The 23,655-nt window shown below is 33.7% G+C and overlaps 2 protein-coding genes across 2 annotated transcripts in view; one reads left to right on the forward strand and one right to left on the reverse strand.

The window, feature by feature from the left end:
- LOC114325425 (rho GTPase-activating protein 7) overlaps positions 1–23,655 on the forward strand; it is a 198,042-nt gene that overhangs the window by 76,708 nt on the left and 97,679 nt on the right. The gene's annotated exons all lie outside the window — the stretch shown is intronic.
- On the reverse strand, positions 396–22,953 carry LOC114325438 (uncharacterized). Its single transcript, XM_028273511.2, has 2 exons — positions 22,876–22,953; positions 396–912 (listed from the first exon to the last, which is right to left on the reverse strand). The coding sequence occupies exons 1-2, from the start codon at positions 22,924–22,926 to the stop codon at positions 529–531; spliced, it is 435 nt and encodes a 144-aa protein (XP_028129312.1). The 5' UTR covers positions 22,927–22,953; the 3' UTR covers positions 396–528.

The following is a 23,655-nucleotide window of genomic DNA, read 5'->3' on the forward strand; positions in this document are numbered from 1 at the left end:
GAATTAGTGTCAGCCTTGCTAAATAAGGACTGACTGTCTATCCTGGCTTTGGGGTCAAAGTAAGATAATCAAAAATACCAAAAAAATTTGTCCAAAAATCGATGAGTCGCTGGGTTTTTCAAAAATATTTTCGCAGTTCCTGATAATTCCTGTTTCTTTTTCTTCGGCCACCCTGTATAGGCAAACATTGAAAATCAACTTCAATTAAAACAACGAAACGAATTATATTTTGACTTGTTTTGAATATTGTGGTATTGATTCGTAGGCTTTAGTATATTCATAGATAAAAAGATAATGACCTGGTGACTGATTTGTTCTGGTGTACAAACTTGCGGTTCTGTATGCTGATAAATTTTGTGGCATTTTCAGATTACAATACAAATAATAAATTTATTTTAACCTCAGAGGATGTATTTGTCGATTTATTTCAATTATTTTATTACAGAAAATAACGGAAACATAATTGTTTTGTGATTCAATAAATAATGTTATCTAGAATAAACTTAAATAATAAATATTTTTTCCAAATTAATTTTTAGCTTTAACGCGTTTGCCTCTCGCTGCAAAGAAGGGGGTATCGTTGTCCGGAGCAAAGTCCCTAGCATCCCTTAATTTCGAGCTAAATATCGACCCAGTTTCTTTTTTGCCTCTGGAGAGAAAGAAGGGGTCTCCTTGGGCTTGGTTTTCGTTTTTCAGAAGTACCCAGTAGGGTTCCTCCGCATAAAGTGGTACGTTGAGATATGTGGGATCTTTCTTGCCTCTATTGGCCCAAAAAGGTCCCTCGTCAGAATCAAATCTCTTCGCTATACATCTACCATCCGGACAAGCCAGCTTTTCGTTGTCGGCTTTTGTAAGTTCTAGGTAGTCGTTGTTTGAACAGAAGTAGAAGCTTCTTCGACGAGGATCCTGTGCCTAAAATAAAATAGAAAGTAATAATTCCTTCAATTCAATAGGAGTAATAAAAAAATATGAAAAAAAAATTTAAGAAACGCTTTTCTTTAGTTACGAGTAACTAAAATTAAACATATTATAGAAAAATCGACTAAAAAGCAAAAAATAAAAAAAAATTCAAACTCGAAGGATTATTCGAAAAAAACTATTAGACAGATTAAATATACAAAAATCTCACACATTCGTTAAAAAAATTGAAAAAATCTATCACATTCGTTAAAGAAAAGCGTGGGGCTTTTTTCAATTTTTTAACGAATGTGTAACATTTTTGTATATTTGATATGTCTAACAGTTTTTTTCGAATAACCCTTCGAGTTTTAGTTTTTTTTATTTTTTGCTTTTTAGTTGATTTTTTTATAATATTTTTAATTTTAGTCACTCGTAATTAAAGAAAAGCATTAAATTTTTTTTTCATATTTTTTTTTCTACTCTTTAGTCTTACACTTTTGAAACATTAAAATATATCGTCATGTTTAAAAAAGGATGTATATGATAGACACATATTTTGCATTTATTTCAACATTTGATACATACATTGTTTCTGTAATTTTTTCATAGATTTCTTAAATCAAAATCATTATTTACACCTATTACAGTTTTCGCAATCTTTCAATCTCTTCTAACGCTTTACTATTGCACGGTGTAGACCCTGTTAATTTCTCGCGAATTACGAATTCTAATTTTAATTGTAGCACGAAACGTCTCTACCGGAGGTTTTTATAAGACTACGTTAAAAACACGAATTTTTTGGATTCGAGTTTTAGTTGAAGTTTTGTTTCGTATCGTATTAAAATTTGACACGACTAAGCGCCGATGTTAATATAAACAAAGATATGAGCGTTAAAAATCGTCGCCGCTTTATATGCAGGCGGTTTGCCAACGTCGACTGGGCGGTTTACCTGTTTTACTTGATTTCACCCTAATGCTGCCTTTGAAGTTTCACCCTAATACCAAGAAAAATAGGGGAAAAAGAGGTTAATCGCGAACTTTACGCTGGCAAACCGCCCTATCTGAACAAGGCCTTAGAATGTTTATAAACATTATGTACAAACATGAAAAGTAGTCGGAATCGGCAAAAAATTTGAAACTTTATTGTTTATTTATGAAGCATAACGTAAACAATTAACGTAAAAATTGAAATTATGTATAGTTCATATAATTAGCTACAATCTGTAGAAGTTTCAAATTTCTACATTGTAAAAAACAAGAGAATTTAAGCATTTTCCATTAAAATCTTTTTTTTTTTTATTTAAAGAATTAATAAACATAAAAAAATTATTGACTATTCGTGTATTGTTCCCGCGAATGCATATTGAAGAAAAGGCAGTCAAATTAACGTCTAAAGATTTGATCCAAAGGTTTGAACTAAAGAAAAGTGTTTGAAAAATCTGTTGAAAATACGATAGAGGACTGCATCCAAAACTATAAAAAAATGTACAGGGTGCTATTAAAAAAATTAAAGTTAGGGGTTGTAACTAAGGGATGAATATTAGGGGATGATTTTTCTAAACCATATTAAAGTGTATTACAAATGGAATAGATCAGTTGTTGTCCCATTCGAAAATCTTTATTCGTTTAAGAGATATAGCCTGGATAAATTAGTCTGGGACACCCTGGCACACACAACAAAAATAAAAAATATGCTGATGTTTTCTTGATCATTTACGAACCGATTTTATTTTTAAAAAATATGTTGAATAGACGATAGAATACCACATCCAAGACTATAAAAAAATGTACAGGGTGCTATTAAAAAAATTAAAGTTAGGGGTTGTAACTAAGGGATGAATATTTATGGGATGATTTTTTTTTCGCCCTATTAAAGTGTATTACAAATGGAATAAATCAGTTTTTGTCCCATTCGAAAATCTCTATTCGTTTAAGAGATAGAGCCTGGATAAATTAGTATGGGACACCCTGTATAGTATGATACAATTGATCCAAAAATGGCATAACCCAGACATCCAAAGTGAAAGTTATCCTCCAACACCAAATTGTTCTATATATGGTCCACGTAATGTTCAGAAAAAAGTCACACCATTTTGAGCTTCGTATTTGGGAGGGAAAGGGGGAGATAAGTTTTTCGTCAATATTTCTAAAACTATGCGGTTTAGCATGAACAACCTTCTATACAAAAATGTTCTACATTAAATTTGAAATAAAAAAGGCCCCATGAATAATATTTCTAAAAGAACGTTTCCAAAGTATAGTATAATTGGTCCAAAAAAAGGCCTAACCCAGACATCCAAAAGTTTTCCTCCAACACCAAATTGTTCTATATGGCCAACATATTGTTCAGTAAAAAATTACACCATTTTGAGCGTCCGGTTTGGGGGGAGATGGGGGAGAAGTCGGTAAATTAGTAGGTTTTTTTATGTTTTTCGTCAATATTTCTAAAATTTAGCGCAAACAATGTTCTATACAAAAATATCCTACATAAAATTTAAAACAAAAAAGGTCCGATACACAATTGTTATAAAATCAACGGTTCCAGAGTTACGGAGGGTGAAAAGTGGAGGTGCTCGATACTTTCTATATTTTTTGGGCAATTGATAATGATTTTGGGTGGTGAGGTTGACGTTTCTTCAAGGGCTTATCACTAACATGCCATCGGCAACTAAAATAGCAAATTTTATTTACAAAACACAATTCTTTTTGTATAGACATGACTCTGTCTGTTTTTTCAATATGCTTCTAATAAGTTGTCGTTCCATCGTTTTCGTGGTCCTTCCACTGATCGTCTTCCTATTGGGGAACCGTCTCTCGCTGTTCTTACTACTCTATTTCTTGTTATTCGGCTTATGTGATCGTTCCATTCTACTCTTCTGTTTCTTACCCAATTATTAATGTTGTCCACCTTGCATCTCCGTCGTATATCTGTACTTCTACCTCTGTCCCATAGAGTCTTACCATCGATTTTTCGCAATGTTTTCATCTCCGCCGTTTCGAGCAAGCTTTTTGTCCTCTCCGTATCGGGTCGTGTTTCTGCTGCGTATTTCATTATTGGTCTGATGACTGTTTTGTAAATTCTGCCTTTCATTTCTTTTCCGATATTTTTATTTCTCTATATTGTGTCATTCAGGCAACCTGCGGCTCTGTTTGCTCTATTCACTTGATCTTCCACTTCTGTTTCGAGCCTTCCGTAGCTAGGTAGTGTGATGCCTAGATATTTTAACTGCATCACTTGTTCTATTATCTGACCCTCCAGCTCCAATTTACATCTTATAGGATTTGCTTTTATAACCATGCATTTTGTCTTTTTTGGAGAAATTAACATGTTAAATTTTCTGGCGGTTTCATTAAATTGGTGCAGCATACGTTGTAAATCATCTTCACTTTGAGAGAGTAGTATTGCATCGTCTGCATAGCAGATTATTTTAAGTTGTTTTTCTCCCATTTGGCATCCTTTTTTAGTTCTTACTTTTTTTATTATTTCATCCATAATCAGGTTGAACAATAAAGGTGTCAAGGAATCCCCCTGTCTTATCCCATTGCCGGCTTCAATTGAGTCAGTTAGTTCATCTTCTACTTTTACTTTTATTGTGAAAAACACAATCCTATTAAGGTACTAGTACACTTTAGAAGACCAAAAATAAGCATTTTTTCAAGATTTTTTTTCTCAGAACCTTTATTAAAAATGAATAGGGAATACAAAAAATATATCTTCTTTTATTTATACACGTCCACTAATATTGTAGAGGGTGCCAAAGTCGAGGCCTCGAAAAAAAGTAGTTCCGATGGCGGACAGTTAATCTCAGGATCGGGATGTCTGAAATCAAAAAATCGTACGGCATTTAAAAAGGGAAAGTTTCTTACGTGGAAATTTACCACCGTTAGTGAAAAATTCCGCAAAAAAAAAGATTTGACGGAAATTTGAAAACTTTTTGTGAAAAATCGCCCGTTTTTCTCCAGATTTTCATGGTGAAAAACAGTTATTTTTTATTTTTTGGTCAAATTGTGGTAAATTGTCACGTAAGAAACCTTCCTTTTTCAAATGCAGTACGATTTTTTTGTTTCAGATATCCCAATCCTGAGATTAACTGTCCGCCATAATTTTTCGAGGCCTCGACTTTTGCGCCCTCTACAATATTAGTGTACGTGCATAAATGAAAAAAGGTATATTTTTTGTACTCTCTAAGAGTTAGATATTAATATGTAAAAAGTTTTATGTTAATTTTTAATATAGATTCTGAAAACAAAACTCTTGAAAAAAATTATTATTTTTGGTCTTCTAAAGTGTACTAGTACCTTAAAGCAAATTTCTTTCATCAGTAATAGTATTATAAATTGCCCAAGTAATATAAAAAGTATCGAAAACCTCCACTTTTCACCCTCCATAACTCTGGAATCGTTGATTTTATAACAATTATGTACCTATAGGACCTTTTTTGTTTTAAATTGTATGTAAAACAGTTTTCTATAGAACATTGTTTACGCTAAAGCATAATTTTAGAATAATTGACGAAAAACATAAAAAAACTACTAATTTACCGACTTCTCCCCCATCTCTACTCCCCTACCTCTGTAACTTTGGAAACGTTCATTTTAGAAATATTATTCATGGGGCCTTTTTTATTTCAAATTTAATGTAGAACATTTTTGTATAGAAGGTTGTTCATGCTTAAACCGCATAGTTTTCGAAATATTGACGAAAAACGGTAAAAACTACGAATTTACCGATTCCCCCCCCCCCCCCCCCCAAACCCGACGCTTAAAATGGTGTGACTTTTTTCTGAACATTATGTGGACCATATAGAACAATTTGGTGTTGGAGGATAACTTTCACTTTGGATGTCTGTGTTTGGGTCTAGTTATACCATACTATATAATTATTACAAATTAACGTCACTACAGCTGTTTCGACAGAGTGCCTTTCTCAAGTGATGAATTTTTCTTGTGCTTTGGTAATGGGCTTGAAGGATTATTCATGATTAATCCTGCACTGTTATTTGTATACAGTGTGTCAATTTGAAAAGTTGCCACCCCCTATAATTTGGTCCCTATAGAAAATCTAAAAATATGCAAAAACACGTCAAATTTATTTGTAAGGGGGACATTTTGTAGACCAGTTTTCAACTAAATTACATCAGCCCAATAGCGGGGGCGGACACAACCCCCAAAATCTTTAATGGAAAGGGGGTTGAGTGATACCTCATTTTGAAAGTCATTAAATTACCTTTTAAAAAATACCACATGCCTTATATTTCTTTTCATGTACTTTTGGAAAAATCTTGGACTCAATACTCTAAAAAATTTTGGAGTTCTGAACTCTATACTTAATATCTTTACGGTTTTACTTGATTTTTACAAAAATACTTCAAAAAAATACTCTAAATACTTCAACACCCCAAAAAAAATCAATACTCCAAAAAAATTTTTGGAGTTCTGAACTCGATATTTAATTATTAAAATTAATTATAAAAAAATTAAAATTACTGAAAAGAAATATAATGTATTTGGTATTTTGGAACAGGTAATCGAACGACCTTTAAAATGAGGTAGGTATCACTCAACCCCCTTTCCATTAAAGATTTTGGGGGTTGTGTCCGCACCCGCTAGAGGGTTAGTGTAATTTATTTGAAAACTGGTCTATAAAATGTCCCCCTCACAAATAAATTTAACGTGTTTTTGTATATTTTTAGATTTTCTATAGGGACCAAATTATAGGGGTGGCAACTTTTTAAATTGACACCCTATATATTTGATTATTAAATGCAAAGTAGTCCTGATTTATGCAAATTTCAAGAAGGTGTAAAAATATCAGATTGAATGATTCAGAATGATCGGATTTGTAATGTTATGGTCTAAAAGGTGTCTAGGAGGAATACTAGGAAAAATAGTTTTTACGTCAAATGAAACTAATTTGGAGTTGTTTGGTATTTGAAAATGATGTATTTTATTAATTAATTCTATTGTGTTTTTACGGTAAATTTAGGCGAACATTTTTAGTGTATTCTAAAATAATCTCTAACAACAATTTTTTTGAAATTAAGGCGAGTGAAAAATAAGCTTTGTTTCCCTTTACTATTCTTCTTTTAATTTTTGGTTTTTCTGTTCCATTCGTGCCAAATGCAACTCCCAGATATGTGAAACTTTATACAGTGTCAATATCGTCCTCTAACTCAACTGTGCGTCTATTTCCACTAGCTCTTGCCTGTGTTAGCCTTTTTGTCTGTTGAATATTTATTTCCAGACCGGTCTCTTTTGCCTCTGTTTTTAATGCCTATATTCTTTTCATTTATTGCGTCCCTAAAAGACTTTGGAAATAGGTTTTTCAGACTGATTTTATTTGTTTCTTTTGGATCGCTTTTTATCTGCCCTTCTTAATTTCTGGTACCTGTTTCTATTATGTTCATATAATTTATCATTTTATAAGCAAAAGTTTATCCTCTATGTTTGCCTTTTATTTCTTTCTGCTTCGTTCCGAGCATTTATTTTACAATAAAAAGTCGAGCATTTGACATATCTACTGAAATTGTTTGCTTATCTACCCTGTATACTCGTATAGTGAAACGACGATAGTAAAAGTAAAAAAGTTGGTCTCATATATGAGCAAGAGAAGTTACGATTGCTGATCTGATAGCGACCATTTCCTAATTGGGCATGGTATGCAAAGAAGAAAATTTATTTCTGCACACTGTTATAATAATTATGAACCAACTTAACAGACAACCAGTCCTGAATAGACAGCTTGAATTTTTAATTGTCAATACTCATTGTTTGTTAATAGAAGATTAATATGTGCTTGACACCGTTTCGGCTGTATTACGTATCCCCAAAATATTTGTACTTCTAATGCTAGTCAAGTATACTTATGTAATTCTTGTCTAATAGGATTATAGCGATTTTGCAGAAACCTCAACGGCAATTTAATTTTGCAACGACCTTGTTCATTTTGATTTCAACGTTTCAAGGGATGTCGATTAAAATTAATATATTAGTCTCTAGTTTATCAACCTAATTCGTGAGGGACAAATTTTAAATGATCAAAAAATCTTAAATTAGGCGTTTTCCTTTGAAGGACTGTGAAAAGTGTCAATTTTTCTGACATAAAAAGGACCAAAAATCCTGAAAACCGAAATTATAAATGCCATTAATCAACTCAGAGGAGGAACGCTACTGGTGATTGTTTACACGTGTGCATTTGTGCTCTGTAAAGGTACGTACCCATACAAGGGCGAACCCCGCTCCGTGTAGCAGCTCCACATAGTCTATACATCGGCGAACCCCGCTCGGCACTCACCCTCTTCGATCAACCGGTTTGCGGTTTATATGTAGGGAGCTCATAGCGTATCCATTCGAGCTGCTACACGGAGCGGGGTTCGCTCTTGTATGGATACGTGACTTAATAAGACTTGAAATATCGGGATATTACAAGCAGATAAAATACGTAATAGTGACCATTGGTGAATTAAATACCCAAGAGGTAGATTACAGGTGAGAATACTCTAGAGAATAACTTATTAATAAACAATGGTCAACATTTGTATACACGGTAAAAGACGTGTCAGTCCCGACACTGAAAAGTAAAAGGGACTCAAAAGACTATATTATATTTATGATTGTAGTTTCCCTGAAGATGATAATAAACATTATCGAAAGCTTGGAACTATTATAAAGAGTTTTCTTTTAGATTGCTGCTACCAAAATATTTCATACTTGTTTCCTAACTGTTCAGCAAAGATTATATACCTGTTATATATTAATCAACTCAAAACAAATAAGAGCGCAGGTGCTGATGGAATCCATTACCGAAAATTCCAAACCCACAACACTGCAATGAGTTCTGTCTGATAAGCCTTATGCCGTAAAATTCATAAATGCAGTATAAAAAGTGCTAAAGAATAATCGGAAACGATCAGTTTGGATTAAGAGCCAGCATGGTAACGAGAGGACCTTTGTTCACGGTACTAGATTCTGGCCCAAAAATGCTACAACCAACAGAAAGATATATTTGTATGCTTCATTTGATACTTCAGAAACTTTGAAAAATGAAAAGGCTGTTGTGTGATTCTCGAATATAACTCGAAATTCGACTACTTTTATCAAAATGCTACGTCTGGTCGACTCCTCTCTATGCATTTGAAAAGTGGACCCTTAAAAAATAAACCATAAATGAATTGGAGGCCTTTGAAATGTGGATCTACCGGAGAATCCTCAAGATTTCATGGGCATCACATTCCTCAAACGAAGAAGTGCTGCATATAATAGACAAAGAACGAAAACTTTTCAATATAGTGAAAGTTCATACCTAGGAAACATCATACCTAGGCCACATACTGAGAAATAAATATAAATATGCTCAACTAATAGTAAAAGGAAAGAGAGAGGACTAGGAAGGAATAGACTATGGTGACTAAGAAACATCTGACAATCGACAGGGCTAAATTTTAAACAGCTATAATGAAGACAGAGAAAAATTTGCTATTATATTAGCCAACCTCCATTGAGTCGATGCTTACGCTTTTCCTTTCTTCTGAAGCATCTGTACTCTATACTCTTCGTTTTTTTTTCGTCTACAATCTGCTTCAAGAATTTTTTGATTTGCTGCGTTTTTGCTGTTTATTGTCTTCTCGCACTCATTATCGCACCAGTGATTCTTTTTTTCTTCCCTGCTTTTTCCCAATATTTCAACCGATTTCTGCAATATAACATATTTTATTTTTGTCCACAGCTGGTTAATATATTCTTCTTCTTCTACGTTTTTTATCCTTATTATATCTTCTATTTGCTTTCTATATGCATTTGTTACGTCTGGATAATCTTACGTCTACTCGTTCAAAAGAGTCAAAGAAATTAATTACATGGGAGTCGAAATAGATTAAAATGGTCATGAGGAACAGGAGATAAAGGCAAGAATAGCTAAAGAAAATAAAAAATATGGAACATTACGAACATTAATAAAATCAAATACGTCTCCAGAAAGACAAAAATCAGAATGTACAAGACAGTTATCAGACCTACAGTAACAAACACATGCGGAAAATGGTTACTGTAAAAGTCAGAAACAGACCTTTTAGAAAGATGGGAGTGGAAAATATGGAGATGTGAAAATGAAAGGTCAATGGAGAAGAAGAACCAATAAAGAATTGAAAGAACTGTATAAAGAGCCAACGATAATGACGATAATCAATGCACAGAGAATAAGATATTTGGGGAACATCGAAAGAATAGGAAATGAAAGAATTCCAACAATGTGCTCTCACGAAGACCAATACAAACGAGAAGGACATGCAAGTCAAGAAAAAAAAATGGAAGGACAGTGTGTACGAAGACCTGAAGAAAAGTAATATTGGGAGATGGAAAGAACTAGCATTGGACAGAAAGAGGTGGAGGGAAGTGGTGAAGGAGTGTATAAAAAGACTGAAGTGAAATTAAATAAAATTTATAAGGGTAAAATAAAATTTAATCAAAAATGTAAACGTTTAAGCCCTAGGCGTACAAGGTCTGTTGAGCTTAATAAATAAATATTATAAATACCTACAACACTTTGCCCATTAACTTGGTAATGTTTATTTTACAATATACCCTATAGACACAATTTAGTACGCATACGTGATACGAATATTCGTTTTTATTGTGCCGCGATGTCAATAGCCTAAAAACAATAAAATGTTCAGCCCAATGAGTACACGATTGCATAGTATTATTATCCAACCTAGGTATGTACTACCTAATGCATTGAGTTTTGTATGGCACAAATACATTCCACCACAATACAGATTTTGATGATAGTTGAATCCAATCAAACACATAATATATAGGAACATCGGAAAAGTCTAGGGATATTTTTATAACATAATAAAATTAATAAAAATAAATTCACGTGGTCGTTTAATTTGAATTGAATTTGTACAGTTGCTCATCTTGTACCTACATTTTTGTAAGTAAAACATAACGGCAAAAGTGATTTGACAAAGTTTTTAACAGGACAGGCAGAAACTGTAGATTTTATATTGCAGTAAATATTCAGCTATTATAGTTTCGATTTTGTCCATGTTCTTGTTTAGTTATTGTATTGAAGATATTGTTTTTATCATGTAACGACGTCATTTAACTTTGGATGAGATAAATAGGGGTGTAGGCCTTCTTCAATGTAGCAATTAAGCAAACTAATGTAGCTGAGCGCATGGGAGTCTTCCAAATTGCTACTAATGTCAATTGTGGCGTCGTTTTTGTGTCACTTGAAGTCTAGCCGAACGTCATCTAGGACCTGAGCGCGCTACAACTGTAGCTCAAGACCGATTTCTAATGTTAACCTCTAGAAGACAACGAACAAATACAGCACCTGAATTGGTAGCGACTGGCAGAGGGTACACCAGGTAACCATAGGCCTGGAATCGTTTCCATAGAGCCAATCTCCAAAGTCAAAGACCATTGAGATGTCCACCTATCTCCAGAGCCAATCGCGCTGCAAGCTTAGAGTTGTGTCAAGAATATCAAAACTGGGATGCAAATGATTGGGCTACAGTTTTATTCTCCGACGAATCTAGATTTGGATTACATCCAGATTCTCGACTAGTAAGAGGGTAGAAACGATCTGAAAATGTAGAGCGCTTAAAACATGTCCAGGACGTTTACATATAGAGAAATGGTACAGTAATTGTATGGAGTGGAATAGTATAATCAGTGAAAGAACGTTTTTCCAGACCGCATCAGTACAGCTCAGCAGTACCTCGACACCACTCTACAACCTATCGCTCGTCAGTTTGCTAGTGTTGTTGATCAAAACTTCCTCCTCATGCAGGATCATTTCATTCACATGTCGCATTCAATTGGAGACAAAATTGGGGCCACAACTGGGGACAAAAGTGGGCAAAGCAATAAAGTAAAAAGATGTAGAAGGAAAACCATTGTTGCTACTTAACTATTAGTTATGCTAAGGAACAATTAGAGCAGAGAAACCAACGCAAGAAAAAACAAAGAGATAAATTACCAAAAAAATTTAATGACTATATTTTCTTTTCTAGCTGTCTCTATCTAGTAGTTTTGATACATCCAGTATTAGACTCTTTCGCTCCTCCATTCATCCATCTCATCTTTGCTGTCTTTTCTGTTCGCGTATGTCTACATATTACATATTACGGTCTTCAATGTGTACTGATCTTATTCCATAGTTCATCTTCTAGAGCAAGCAGGGAATGTCCTTTTTATTTGACACTTGACAGTCTTATTTTTATCATTTCTCGTTTCATCTCATTTAGTTTTCGCTATTCTGTCGGTTTTTAGTATGCTTTTTTTGCTTTTTTTAGTTGATTGCACAATTGAACATTTTTATTTCATACATTCTATCGTATTTTCGTTTTTACTATCGTTTTTACATAATATATTGTTATGCTCTACTTTATCTCTTTATTTAGATTGATTAGCAAATTCCTAATTTAATTAATTATTCAATTACTTTAATCACTGCCTATGTAAAACAAAACTAAATTCAAATTAAATATTCCAATAAATTTTATTCTCAGGGCCAATTTTGTATTTGATACAATACCTATGATTTGTGGCTTCTAGTATTTCTAGTTGCTTACTTCTTCCAGGATGGAACAGGGAAATTAAAAACATTCAATATCATATAAATGTAATTTATTTATTTACCCAAATAAGCCGTGTACATATGATTTAAATAAAAAATATGAAAAAAAAATTTTTAAGAAACGCTTTTCTTTAGTTACGAGTGACTAAAATTAAAAATATAAAAAAAAATCAACTAAAAAGCAAAAAATAAAAAAAATTGAAATTGAAATCTAACACATTCGTTAAAGAAAAGCGTGGCGCGTCTCCATCGAATAAACGTTTTTCGCCCCACGCTTTTCTTTGACGAATGTGTTCGATTTTTTCAATTTTTTTTATTTTTTGCTTTTTAGTTGATTTTTATTATATTTTTAAATCACTCGTAACTAAAGAAAAGCGTTTCTTAAAAATTTTTTTTCATATTTTTTATTTTTTACTTTTTAGTCTTACACTTTTTAAACATTAAAATATATCGTCACGTTTCTTAAAATATGTATAAAACATATGATGTACTAACATGAAAAGTAGTCGGAATCGGCAAAAAATTTAAAATGTTATTGTTTATTTATGAAGCACAACGTAAACAATTAACGTAAAAAGTTAAATTATGTATAGTTCATATCATTAGCTATAATCCGTAAGAGTCTCAAGTTTTTACATTGTAAAAAACAAGAGAATTTAAGCATTTTCCATTAAAATCGTTTTTTTATTTAAACAATTATTAATAAACATAAAAAAAATTATTGATTATTCGTGTATTGTTCCCGCAAATGCATATGTCTGCAAATTTCCATTCATTTGCATTGGAGAAAAGGCACTCAAATTAACGTCTAAAGATTTGACGCAAACTATTGAACTAAATAAAAGCGTTTAAAAATATTAAATTTAACTTTGTTGCAACAATTTCTTACTTAATAAATCAAACTTTAATTCTGATATCTCTTTGTTTTAACAAAAAAAAATATTTAAATAAATTATTATTTTCTCATACTAAATTTAATAAAATTTACTTTTATTCATTTGAATTAAATTCTTAAATTTGAAATGACTAACTGCGTTATAGTAATGTTCAATAAACAAATAAGCAAATATGGTTTTGATATAAACAAATTCTTTTATTCCGACAAATGATTTGACTAACCTGTTTGTTTCTTCACTTCCTCTTTTTCTGGATTGCGTGGTCCTCGATTCTCCCAACGTACTCTCTGGATGTTGCGAAAAGATCCCTCTCGTCCAAACTGCTTCCAAAACAACACACAGGACTTGCTTGAATTCTCTTACTCAATTTTCTCATTGTTCGATATCTTGTGCAAATAGATATCAATCAGCTACTCGTTCTAGACAATTGTAAGCTAAAGGCCAGCCTTAGCACTATGTAATACTAATTTTTATTTTCAAAATATTTTGATTGTATCAATTGTTTTTGTTAGGTACATTATTTTTCGAAATAAGAGACGTATTCACATTTATACTTTGCAAGGGGTCAAATGTAATGTACTCTGTATCTAAAAATAACAACAGCTAGTCTCAAATTAATCGGTGTATACTTACACCTGTATGAATTTTCTGCTACTTACGCAAAAATTTCATGCGTCCGCGTCCGCATGTGTTCACATAAACACATTAATCTGATAAATCTTGCAAAGGCATGTTGCTTTTGCTTGCGTAAAACGATATACATATTTGAAATTGCTGGATTACAGATAGTGTTAGTGTAATAAACTCAGTACGCTGGACATATCTTTTTTGTTATTATAATTTATATTTATGTAATTTTAATATTTATCTATTTATATAATAATATATTCAAATTTTATCCAAGAAAAGTGCAACTGTTTGACTTTTGAGCCCAAATTGACGCCAATATACCTATCCGTTTAACGAATTTTGAACAAAGACCGAAGGATTCAAATAATTTCTGGAAAAGGGAATTTTTTTGTTCGTTTTGACGTTGGTAGATGCACTTGAACCAGCTTATTCCAAAAATGTATATTTGTCCCTATTTCCAACCCGCCGTTTGGCGGGAAAAAGGAAAAATCATCGGTATGGGCGCATTTACAGTTCTTCCCATTTTCCGGCCAAACGGAACATTTTCTCATAAGCATATATGTTTCTCTTTTTGAAATCAGCACATCCTGCTTAATTGAAATACATCAAGATTGTAAGAAAATATTAACTTTTGAATCTTACGAGATTTTAAGGACATTTTGGTATCCAAACGAAATTTTTTCTCACGAATCGTTAGCTAAATTTTATTTAGGAAAAGTTTATAACAGTTTGACTGTTGGAATAAGTTATAAACTATTCTGCCAATAATATAAATTTTTGGAAAAAAGTCCTACTCTTCTTTCCTCCATTCTTCTCCATCCTGGGCTATTTGTATCCTATGGCATTTATATACATTATCAGGCGATATTGGGAGAATTTGCTTATTAACTATCTCAGCACAGTGGACCGCAATGGCGGATCCAGGACCGATTTTCGGGAGGGGCCATGAACTTTTTTTGGGGAGGGGTATTAGGGAGTCTGGGGGTAATTTTTAAAAATTACGGTTACAATGGTGAGTTTTCAGGCACTTTTCATATACTTTTGAGTGCCATAAAGACATTAAAAACTTATCCTTATTAAAGTATTATTAAAGCCAGTACGAATTTCTACACATTTCTTCGGATCCAAGTGCAGTTCTTTCAACAAGTTTAATACTACTTTTCCCAATGCTTCTACTGTCAGACTTGTTCTTTCCCTCTTTCTTGATTTTCATTTATTTTTATGTTCCCATAAGCGTCAATGAACCTAACAAAGTTTTCACGAATGTTATGTATGTATCTCAAATTTAGAGAAAGCTGTTCCATGTGGGATACGTCGGTCGTTTCGTCAAATAGGACAGAGTAATAATTAGCTCTTTGAACCTGATTCATTATTTCTTCAATTATTTCTTCACCACAACATATTAGCAATTGATTTTGACTAAGCTGCTAATGTATTAGTCGAGAAGATGCTGTGAATAGGTGTTGTTTAAGAACCTTATCTCCTGATGCGATTTTAAACCTCAACAATTTCTCTCATTGCTGGGTCCAGCATCTTCGTCTAGAAGCAGAAGGCCATCATCACGATAGACTCTTAGAGAAATATTTTGTCGACCTAAAAAAATTATATAGACTATTGGTCGAAGTCTTTTTCTATTTTCTTGTATCTGTTTAGACCTCCGAGAGTCTATCTGTTTAATGACTGACTTTTGCGAGTACGATCACTTTATAGAAAATCCAGGCCCAGCTGAAGGCACTCCTTGTGGTATGATATTTTTTCATGGGTTTGTATGGCTCCGTCTTTGCCCATGAGTTTGGCGAAAGATGTTAAGGGTTTCGTGACAAGGCTTTGGGCTGTCATTGTCATCCCTTTATTGTGACCATATTTTTTATTAGAAAAATAAAATGCAATACTTGCAAAACAATCCCTTTTGAATGTGCAAAATTGCACAAGCACTAAACAACTCCTTTGTTCTAAGTGCTTACAAGTGACCCAAACGCTTCATTTCTTTTTTATTCTTTGTGTGTACAGACTATGTTGATGGTTGCGAAGGTTGTTCTTACAATTGGTACCTTGTAAAATTATCAACATTTTGATTTACAAAACATCATATGTCATTTTTGAAGCTTCTGTTACTGGTTTTGTTCAATTCTAGATAAGAAGATATATTTATCCCTTGTTTTGTACATAATATATATGTGTTTGAAACTAAAAACTATTTTTTTAAATTCTGGGAGAGGGCCATGGCCCCCATGGCTCCCTCCCTGGATCCTCCCTGGATTCAAAGCTTCATCCCTAATCCAAAACAGTCGCAAATTCGTAAAATATACTGTAGATCAATTTTCGATGATTAAATATTTGTTTTTATTATTAAAGTTTTTAGACAACAGATACTTTCTACTTAGAAACGTCATGTAACAACGTCATTTAATGTATAAGACATTGGTAAATATTAATTAAAAAAAGCTAATAAAAAAGTTCAAACAAATATTTATTTATTTAAACGAACTGTTAACGCTTATACTGTTGTTCATAGAAATATGTATATTAATTTATAATAATAATACTATAAGCAACAATTCTTAATCTATCTGTTGACACTCTTATTACCCATTATTAATGAGTAATAGATATTTTATAAGGAAGCGATAATTTGTTAACAATAATTCGTAATATTTATTCTGCTTGCTATATTAACCAGTTACTGTGTTGGCTGAAATTTTATATTTTATGATAGTCAATTACAGCTAAATATTAACAAAATTATTATTTCCTCAATATATTCACAAAACATAGATTTACTGGATTGACGCGCTGAGGGATATCATGCTTAAAACAAATCTATGCATCACCATTAGAGATGGCGAATTATGTGATTCAGTTCAGCGAATCCACAACGAACCGGATGAGCAACTACCTGCAGATCCTAAAATTCGCAAGCAAGTGCAGATCGCACTAATTTCAGCGATATTATTAAATTTAAAACACAACAAGAGGAAACCAAAACTACCAAAAACGACTTGAGGAAAAACCCTAACTCTTTCTTAAAAGACTTAACCCTATTGAAATCACAGACAATATAACCGAAGCATGAGTAAAAATAAAAAACCATATAACTAGTAGCACAAAAGAAGCCATTGGAGAAAGAACAATTGATTTAAACAGCGGCTGAAACCAAAAACCATGGTTCACACAGGAAGTCAAAGATTTAGCAAAAGAAAAGAAAGATGCATATTTAAGATATGTTAACAACAGGACCCCAGAAAAGTATCAAAGATATAAATCAGAAAGAAATAGATATCAACCAACGGAATTAAAGAACTAAACCAAATATATTGAGAAAAATTCTCAAATGACATGGATCATGATTTACGAGAAGGTAAAAAAAGGTATGGAATATGTTGAGGAACAGGAAGAAGCCGATTACAGAAGAATTACAAATTAACGCAATAAAACCAGAAAAATGGGTAACTCACTTCGAAAATCTATACAAAGACGATAATGATAGTAACAAAGTACAAAGAAATGACCTACAAAACTTTCTCGAAGAAGAGATACAGAATGACAATATCGCCCAAAAAGAAGTACACGAAGCACTCAAAAGATCAAAAAATAGAAAATCCCAGATGCGAACAATATACCAAATAAATTAATTAAATACGAGGCTACAAAAGAGATAACAAAATTATTCAACAAAATTGAAAACAACATGACAGTACCAGAGAAATGGAGAGAAGGTATAACAATAGAATCTACAAGAAAGGCGTAAAGACAGATCCTACGAAAAACCGAGGAATTACACTACTCAATTCTACATCAAAACTAATGACAAAAATTCTATCCCACAAAATATACAAGAAAGTCAGTGTATCGGGAGAACAACAGGGTTTCCGCCCAAACAGATCTACAATAGACGCTATCTTCATCATGCGACAATTAGTTGAGATATCAATAGAATTCAACAAGACCATGTTCACATGCTTTGTAGATCCGAAACAGGCATTCGAAAGAGTACGATTGAAGGACGTGTTCACTCTCCTTGGAAAGAAACACATAAGTCAGAAAAATAGAAGCATAATCAAATAGCTCAATAGAACCAACAAAACAAGAATAAGAACCACACACGAGCTCACGGAAGATATCAAAATCAATGTCGGGATTAGACAAGGTGACAGCCTCAGCCCATGTCTATTTAATTTAATAAGGGATGAAGTTATAGCTTGTGTTAACAAAATGAATCAGAGATACAGAATGGGTAACCGAACCATGAGAATACTTTGCTACGCAGATGATGCTATCTTAATAGCCTAAAACGAAGATGACTTACAGCAACTACTAAAAAAGTTTAAAATAACCGCCGAAAAGTATAACCTGAGACTATCAACAGAGAAAACCCAATCGATGACAATATCCAAGAACCCAATTAGATGTAAATTAATAGTGGACGACCATATAATCGTACAAGTAATGGATTGTAGGTAGATACCTGGGTGTGGAAATATCTAGCGACAAACATCTTTGGAAGAAACAAAACAGCAGGCAACGAAAGCAGCGAGAATATCTAGTTTCCTGATGGATATAATCTGACAGAATAAATATATGAGCACGGAAACCTATGCCTCAAAAGGAAAATATGTGACTAGTATGTGTGTTACCTGTACTCATAGAGCGGACACTCACAAAAAAGGTAGTAAACAAGATTTGCGCGACTCAGGGGGCTATAGAGCTCCAGATGTTGGGTCTCTCTGCGAGACCGAATCCCAACTGAAGAAGCACGTCGTAGAACAAAAACAACATACACTATCATAAAAATCGCGTCGCTAAAATGGAACTGGGCAGAACACGACGCCAGATTATCAGACAACCGATTAACAAAACGTATTGTCGAGTGAACTGACTACCTGAAACGTGCTAGCAACTGGATGAAATACGCTCAAGACAAAGACAGATGGAAAAAGCTGGGAGAAACCTATGTCCAGCAGTGGACGCATAGAGGATGATGATGATGAGAAATACTTATTAGAGCGCTAAAAAGAAACTAGCACTAACACTGTCAAAGGCTTGAGAAAATTTCACATAAAATAAGACTATAATTATTTTTGGTAATATACATCAATTATTATTAAAAATATTTTATATTTGATATTTTGATTTCAAACATGGAAATCATTCTGATATTCTCATTATTCCTATTTTAAGTATAGAACGAAGACCAGTTGAAAGTAGAAACAGTTGACTCGGCTTAACGATCGACTCACTAAACTGGATCAAATGGTTTTCTTCCATCTCTAATCTTCATGCATTGTTTGGAACGCAATGGACAAAGTACAAACCGTTCAAACTGAGTGAGATAATACAAAGGGATACGACAATCACAACACTAGTTTTATTTGTCTTTTAGAATAAAGGAAACAACACCCGAGTTTCTTCCGTTTTCGGAATGTTTTCTTAGGCGCCTATTCTTGGATTGTTTTGGTAAAGGTTATTTTTCGGTATTTTTGAAAAGTCGAGAATTAACCACAATAAATATTTCATTTACCTGAGTTAAGGAAGTAAAAAAGTATCACAAGGAAAAATTCCTGTACTGGATGTATACCATAAATCACAAAAAACAAAAACCTTATTTTGTGAAAGGTATATTTAAAATCCCTAAAAAGGGATAAAGTTGTGATACAGCCCTTTTTAGGGATTTTAAATATACCTTTTACAAAATAAGGTTTTTATTTTTTGAAGAAAAAAAAAGCTGAAAAAATCTTATACAGATATTAATTGAATATTCTAAAGGCACGTATCCACTATGTTCGCAAACCTCTTGCGCTCCGTGCAACTGCTCCAATCGGTACGGCATGCGCTCCTCTACATATAAAGGCATCTATATACTATGTTCACACTTCTTCTTGCGCTCCACGCTCCTGCAACTACTCCACATAATAGATACGTTCGCGCTCCTGGACCGTGCAACGGTGCGCCCTCAGCCTCTTTGCTCCAATCTGTGGGGGTTTATATGTAGAGGAGCGCATGTCGTATCCATTGGAGCAGTTGCAGGGAGCGCGGAGCGCAAGCGGTTCGCGAACATAGTGGATACGTACCTTTAAAGGTATATTTTGCTTTTTTTAACAATCTTAAAAAGCGAACAGAACAGGCAGAACATCTTTCGGAAAATTTTAAAACCTGCTTTATGATTCTCGAATAAAACTCGAAATTCGACTACGTTTATCCAAATGCTACGTCTGATCGACTCTTCTCTATGCAGTTGAGACATGGACCCTTCAAACATTAACCGTAAATAAGTTGGAGGCCTTTGAGATGTGGATCTACCGGATAATCCTCAAAATTTCACGGACATCGCATACCTCAAACGAAAAAGTGCTGTATAGAATCGGCAAGGAAAGAGAACTTTTCAACACAGTGAAAATTAGAAAAATATCATACCTAGGCCACATACTGAGAAATAATAAGTACCGACATGCTCAACTTATAGTGAAAGGAAAGATCGAGGGAAAAGTAAACTAGGAAGGAAAAGACTATCGTGGCTCAGAAACACCGGCAATGGACACGGCTAAATTTTGAACAGCTAATAAGAACAACAGCTGAATACATAGAAGAGTTTGTAACAATTGTAGTAGCCAATTTCCATTAAGGAGTGGCACTTTAAAAAGAAGAAGAAAAAATGAAAAAATATTTTTGCCTATAAAATGTTTTTTATGCATTTTAGAGAAAAATGGTTCAAATAAAAGTAGATCCTAAAAAACTCATTTAGTTGTAGATTGCAGGTATACGTCACTCATTCAAAACATTTATGAGAACGCTACATCAAGTATACGACTAGACACAGAAAAATTCAGCTAAGTCGAGGAGTAAGACAAGGAGACAATAGGTTTGTTCTAGCAAACAGTCAAACTAGTCAGAAACCGTCAGCAAACAGTTGGTCATGAGAGAACATAATACAGTCACCAGTGCTATCCCCTCTACTCGCGCTGGTCCACTATTCGCTGATGGTTTCAAACCGTTTGAAACTGATGCTAGAACAAACCTACATTTCATCAAAATTATTAATGGCAGCTCTAAAGTCAATATTTAAGAACACTCAGTGGCAGTCAGGGCCTATTTTACCACTAGGCCGGTGAGGCACCTGCCTCGGGTCCGTATTTTAATGAGGCCCGGAAAGATCACCAAAAAAAAAATTTATTTATGTACAAGATCAAAATAAATTTTCAAAAATTCTTTCATTTTACGAATAGGAAATGATAACAATAAGAGTTATAATTAAACAATGTTGAATTGTTTAAATATAAATATTATTTTTTGTTCATAAAACTTAAATTTCTGGTGCAGTATTATTATTGTTAAATTATATTTAGTGCCTCGGACCTGATTTTAAGTAAAATAGGTTCTGGTGGCAGTGGTAAGATCTGGTCATCAACATAGATGGAGAAAGATTAAATCATAATATGAGGTTTGTGGATGACGTTGTTTTAATCGCAGACAACTTACAAGAGACAATTTCTATGATACTTTCGCTTGAAACTCTCTATGAGAGAGCAGGAATAAAAATAAACTTTGAAAAACCTAAACTTATGACAAATCTGATAAATTTACACAAAATGTGTGGAAATATAAGTATCAACAATCATATCATACAACAAACAGACACTTCCAAATATCTGGGACACGAGATCAAAATAAGCAGAGACAATCAAACACATGAAATACAAAAACCAATAGGCCTGGCATGGGCAGCATTTGGCAAACTAAGACATATTCTAAAAAGTTCAATTCCTAATGTCTGAAGCGAAAGGTTTATAACCAACGTATTTTGCCAGTACAAACTTATGGAGCAGAGACTTTAACCATATTTAACGCTGACGCAAAAATCCGCAAATAAACTCAAGTGAGCCTTAGAGACCACATAACAAACCAAAAAATCAGGCAAAGATCTGTAGTTCAAGACGCCATCGAAAGAATCAGGACGTTTAAGTAGAACTGGGCAGGGCAGTAGAACATTCCCTCCAAATCAAACGTAGGATAGAGAAACCAAGACCTGCATTTCAAAGAATGGCTAAGCTATTCAAATGTCATTATTTTTCAATAACAAAACTAGGTAACTATGATGTTATATCTTTCCTATACTGTTGTACGGAATTGAGTCGTGGACTCTCACAGACGTTACTTGCAAGAAAATTGAGGCTTTCGAAATGTGGGTTTATCGTCGAATCCTGAAGATATCTTATACCGACCACCTTACTGATCAGGACGTCTTATGAAGAATACAAAAAGAAAAAGAGCTGTTAACTCCAATAAAAACAGCCAAAATCGAATACCTCCGTCTTATAATGAGGAATAGCGAAAGATATGGATTGTTGCAACTAATTTCAAAGAGAAAGTCGAAGAAAAACGAGGATCAGGAATGCTAAGAAATTCCTGGCTCAAAAGTCTACGTACGTGGTTCAACACAACAACCACAAACCTTTTTAGAGCAGCAGTGGGCAAATTACAGATTGCCATGAAGGTCACCAACATCCGAAACGGATAGACACTACAAGAAGAAGAACAACAAGACGAATTCATAGAATGGACGCCTAGAAACTATAAAAGAAGCCGAGGACGACCACCGACTAGATGAACTGACGACTTGCAAAGAGTAGCAGGACTGGTGGCTACGGCAGCGGCCCAGTGCAGAGAACATTGGAAGGAACTGAGGGAGGCCTATGTCTAGCAGTGGACGCGATTGGCTGACTTGATGACGACAAAAACAGATTATCTAGAATACTTATATTCCTCATAGAAAAGTTATGCTATAGTAATAGTTTAATTTATAATGAACGTGTTTCGGGAGATATTTTTAATAACAATTTTGATGATTAGTTGTCACTTGTCACTTACCCGAATAGTAACAACGATGAGGAGTAGAATCCATTTTAAGGTGCCAGACATTGTTAGCCTTGTCAACCGGGATAGGGATACTTTTATACTGATTCCTTGAGAGAGCGAAAAGTCTTTAAATACAGAATGTTATGGTCTCTAGAGCAGAACGATTGAAATGGCCAGAGGTCAGCTTGAATTAGAATCGGGATTAAGGGACTTGAACGGATTTTTAGGAATATTTACCCACGATATGTTATTCTTTAATAAGAAATGGCCATCAACATTGGTAAATTAGAGATCTGAGCTATATATTATTTACTATATACACGCCTACTCACCTATATACACGCAGGTGCATAAAAACTACCGCAAATGTTGCAAATGGTAACTAATTTTAATCTTAATAATTTTACGATTTATGACTATGACCCAATTTTAATGTTTTTTCGCGAGTAGAAAAAAATCATCACAGATTATGTTCCATCGTTTATATTCCCGAATAAGGCTAAATTTCTACACATTATACGAGGAAATACAAAAAAATATGTCTAAAACGGGTTTCAGATACTGTGTGGTCAAATAGAGAAGATGGAATGTTCGCTATTATTCCATGCGTTTCATTTGTGTATGAGCGATTAAGAACATATGCGGAATAAATAGTTGGGGGATATCAATGTGGTTTCTGCAGTCAGAAGTCGACAATAGATCAGATCTTCGTCTCGAAGCAAATTTTGGAAAAGACTAGTGAATTTAATATAGACACACATCATCTCTTCATTGATTTTGAGAGTGCCTATG

This window comes from Diabrotica virgifera, chromosome 10 (genome assembly GCF_917563875.1).
Source record: "Diabrotica virgifera virgifera chromosome 10, PGI_DIABVI_V3a".
Lineage (NCBI taxonomy): Eukaryota > Metazoa > Arthropoda > Insecta > Coleoptera > Chrysomelidae > Diabrotica > Diabrotica virgifera.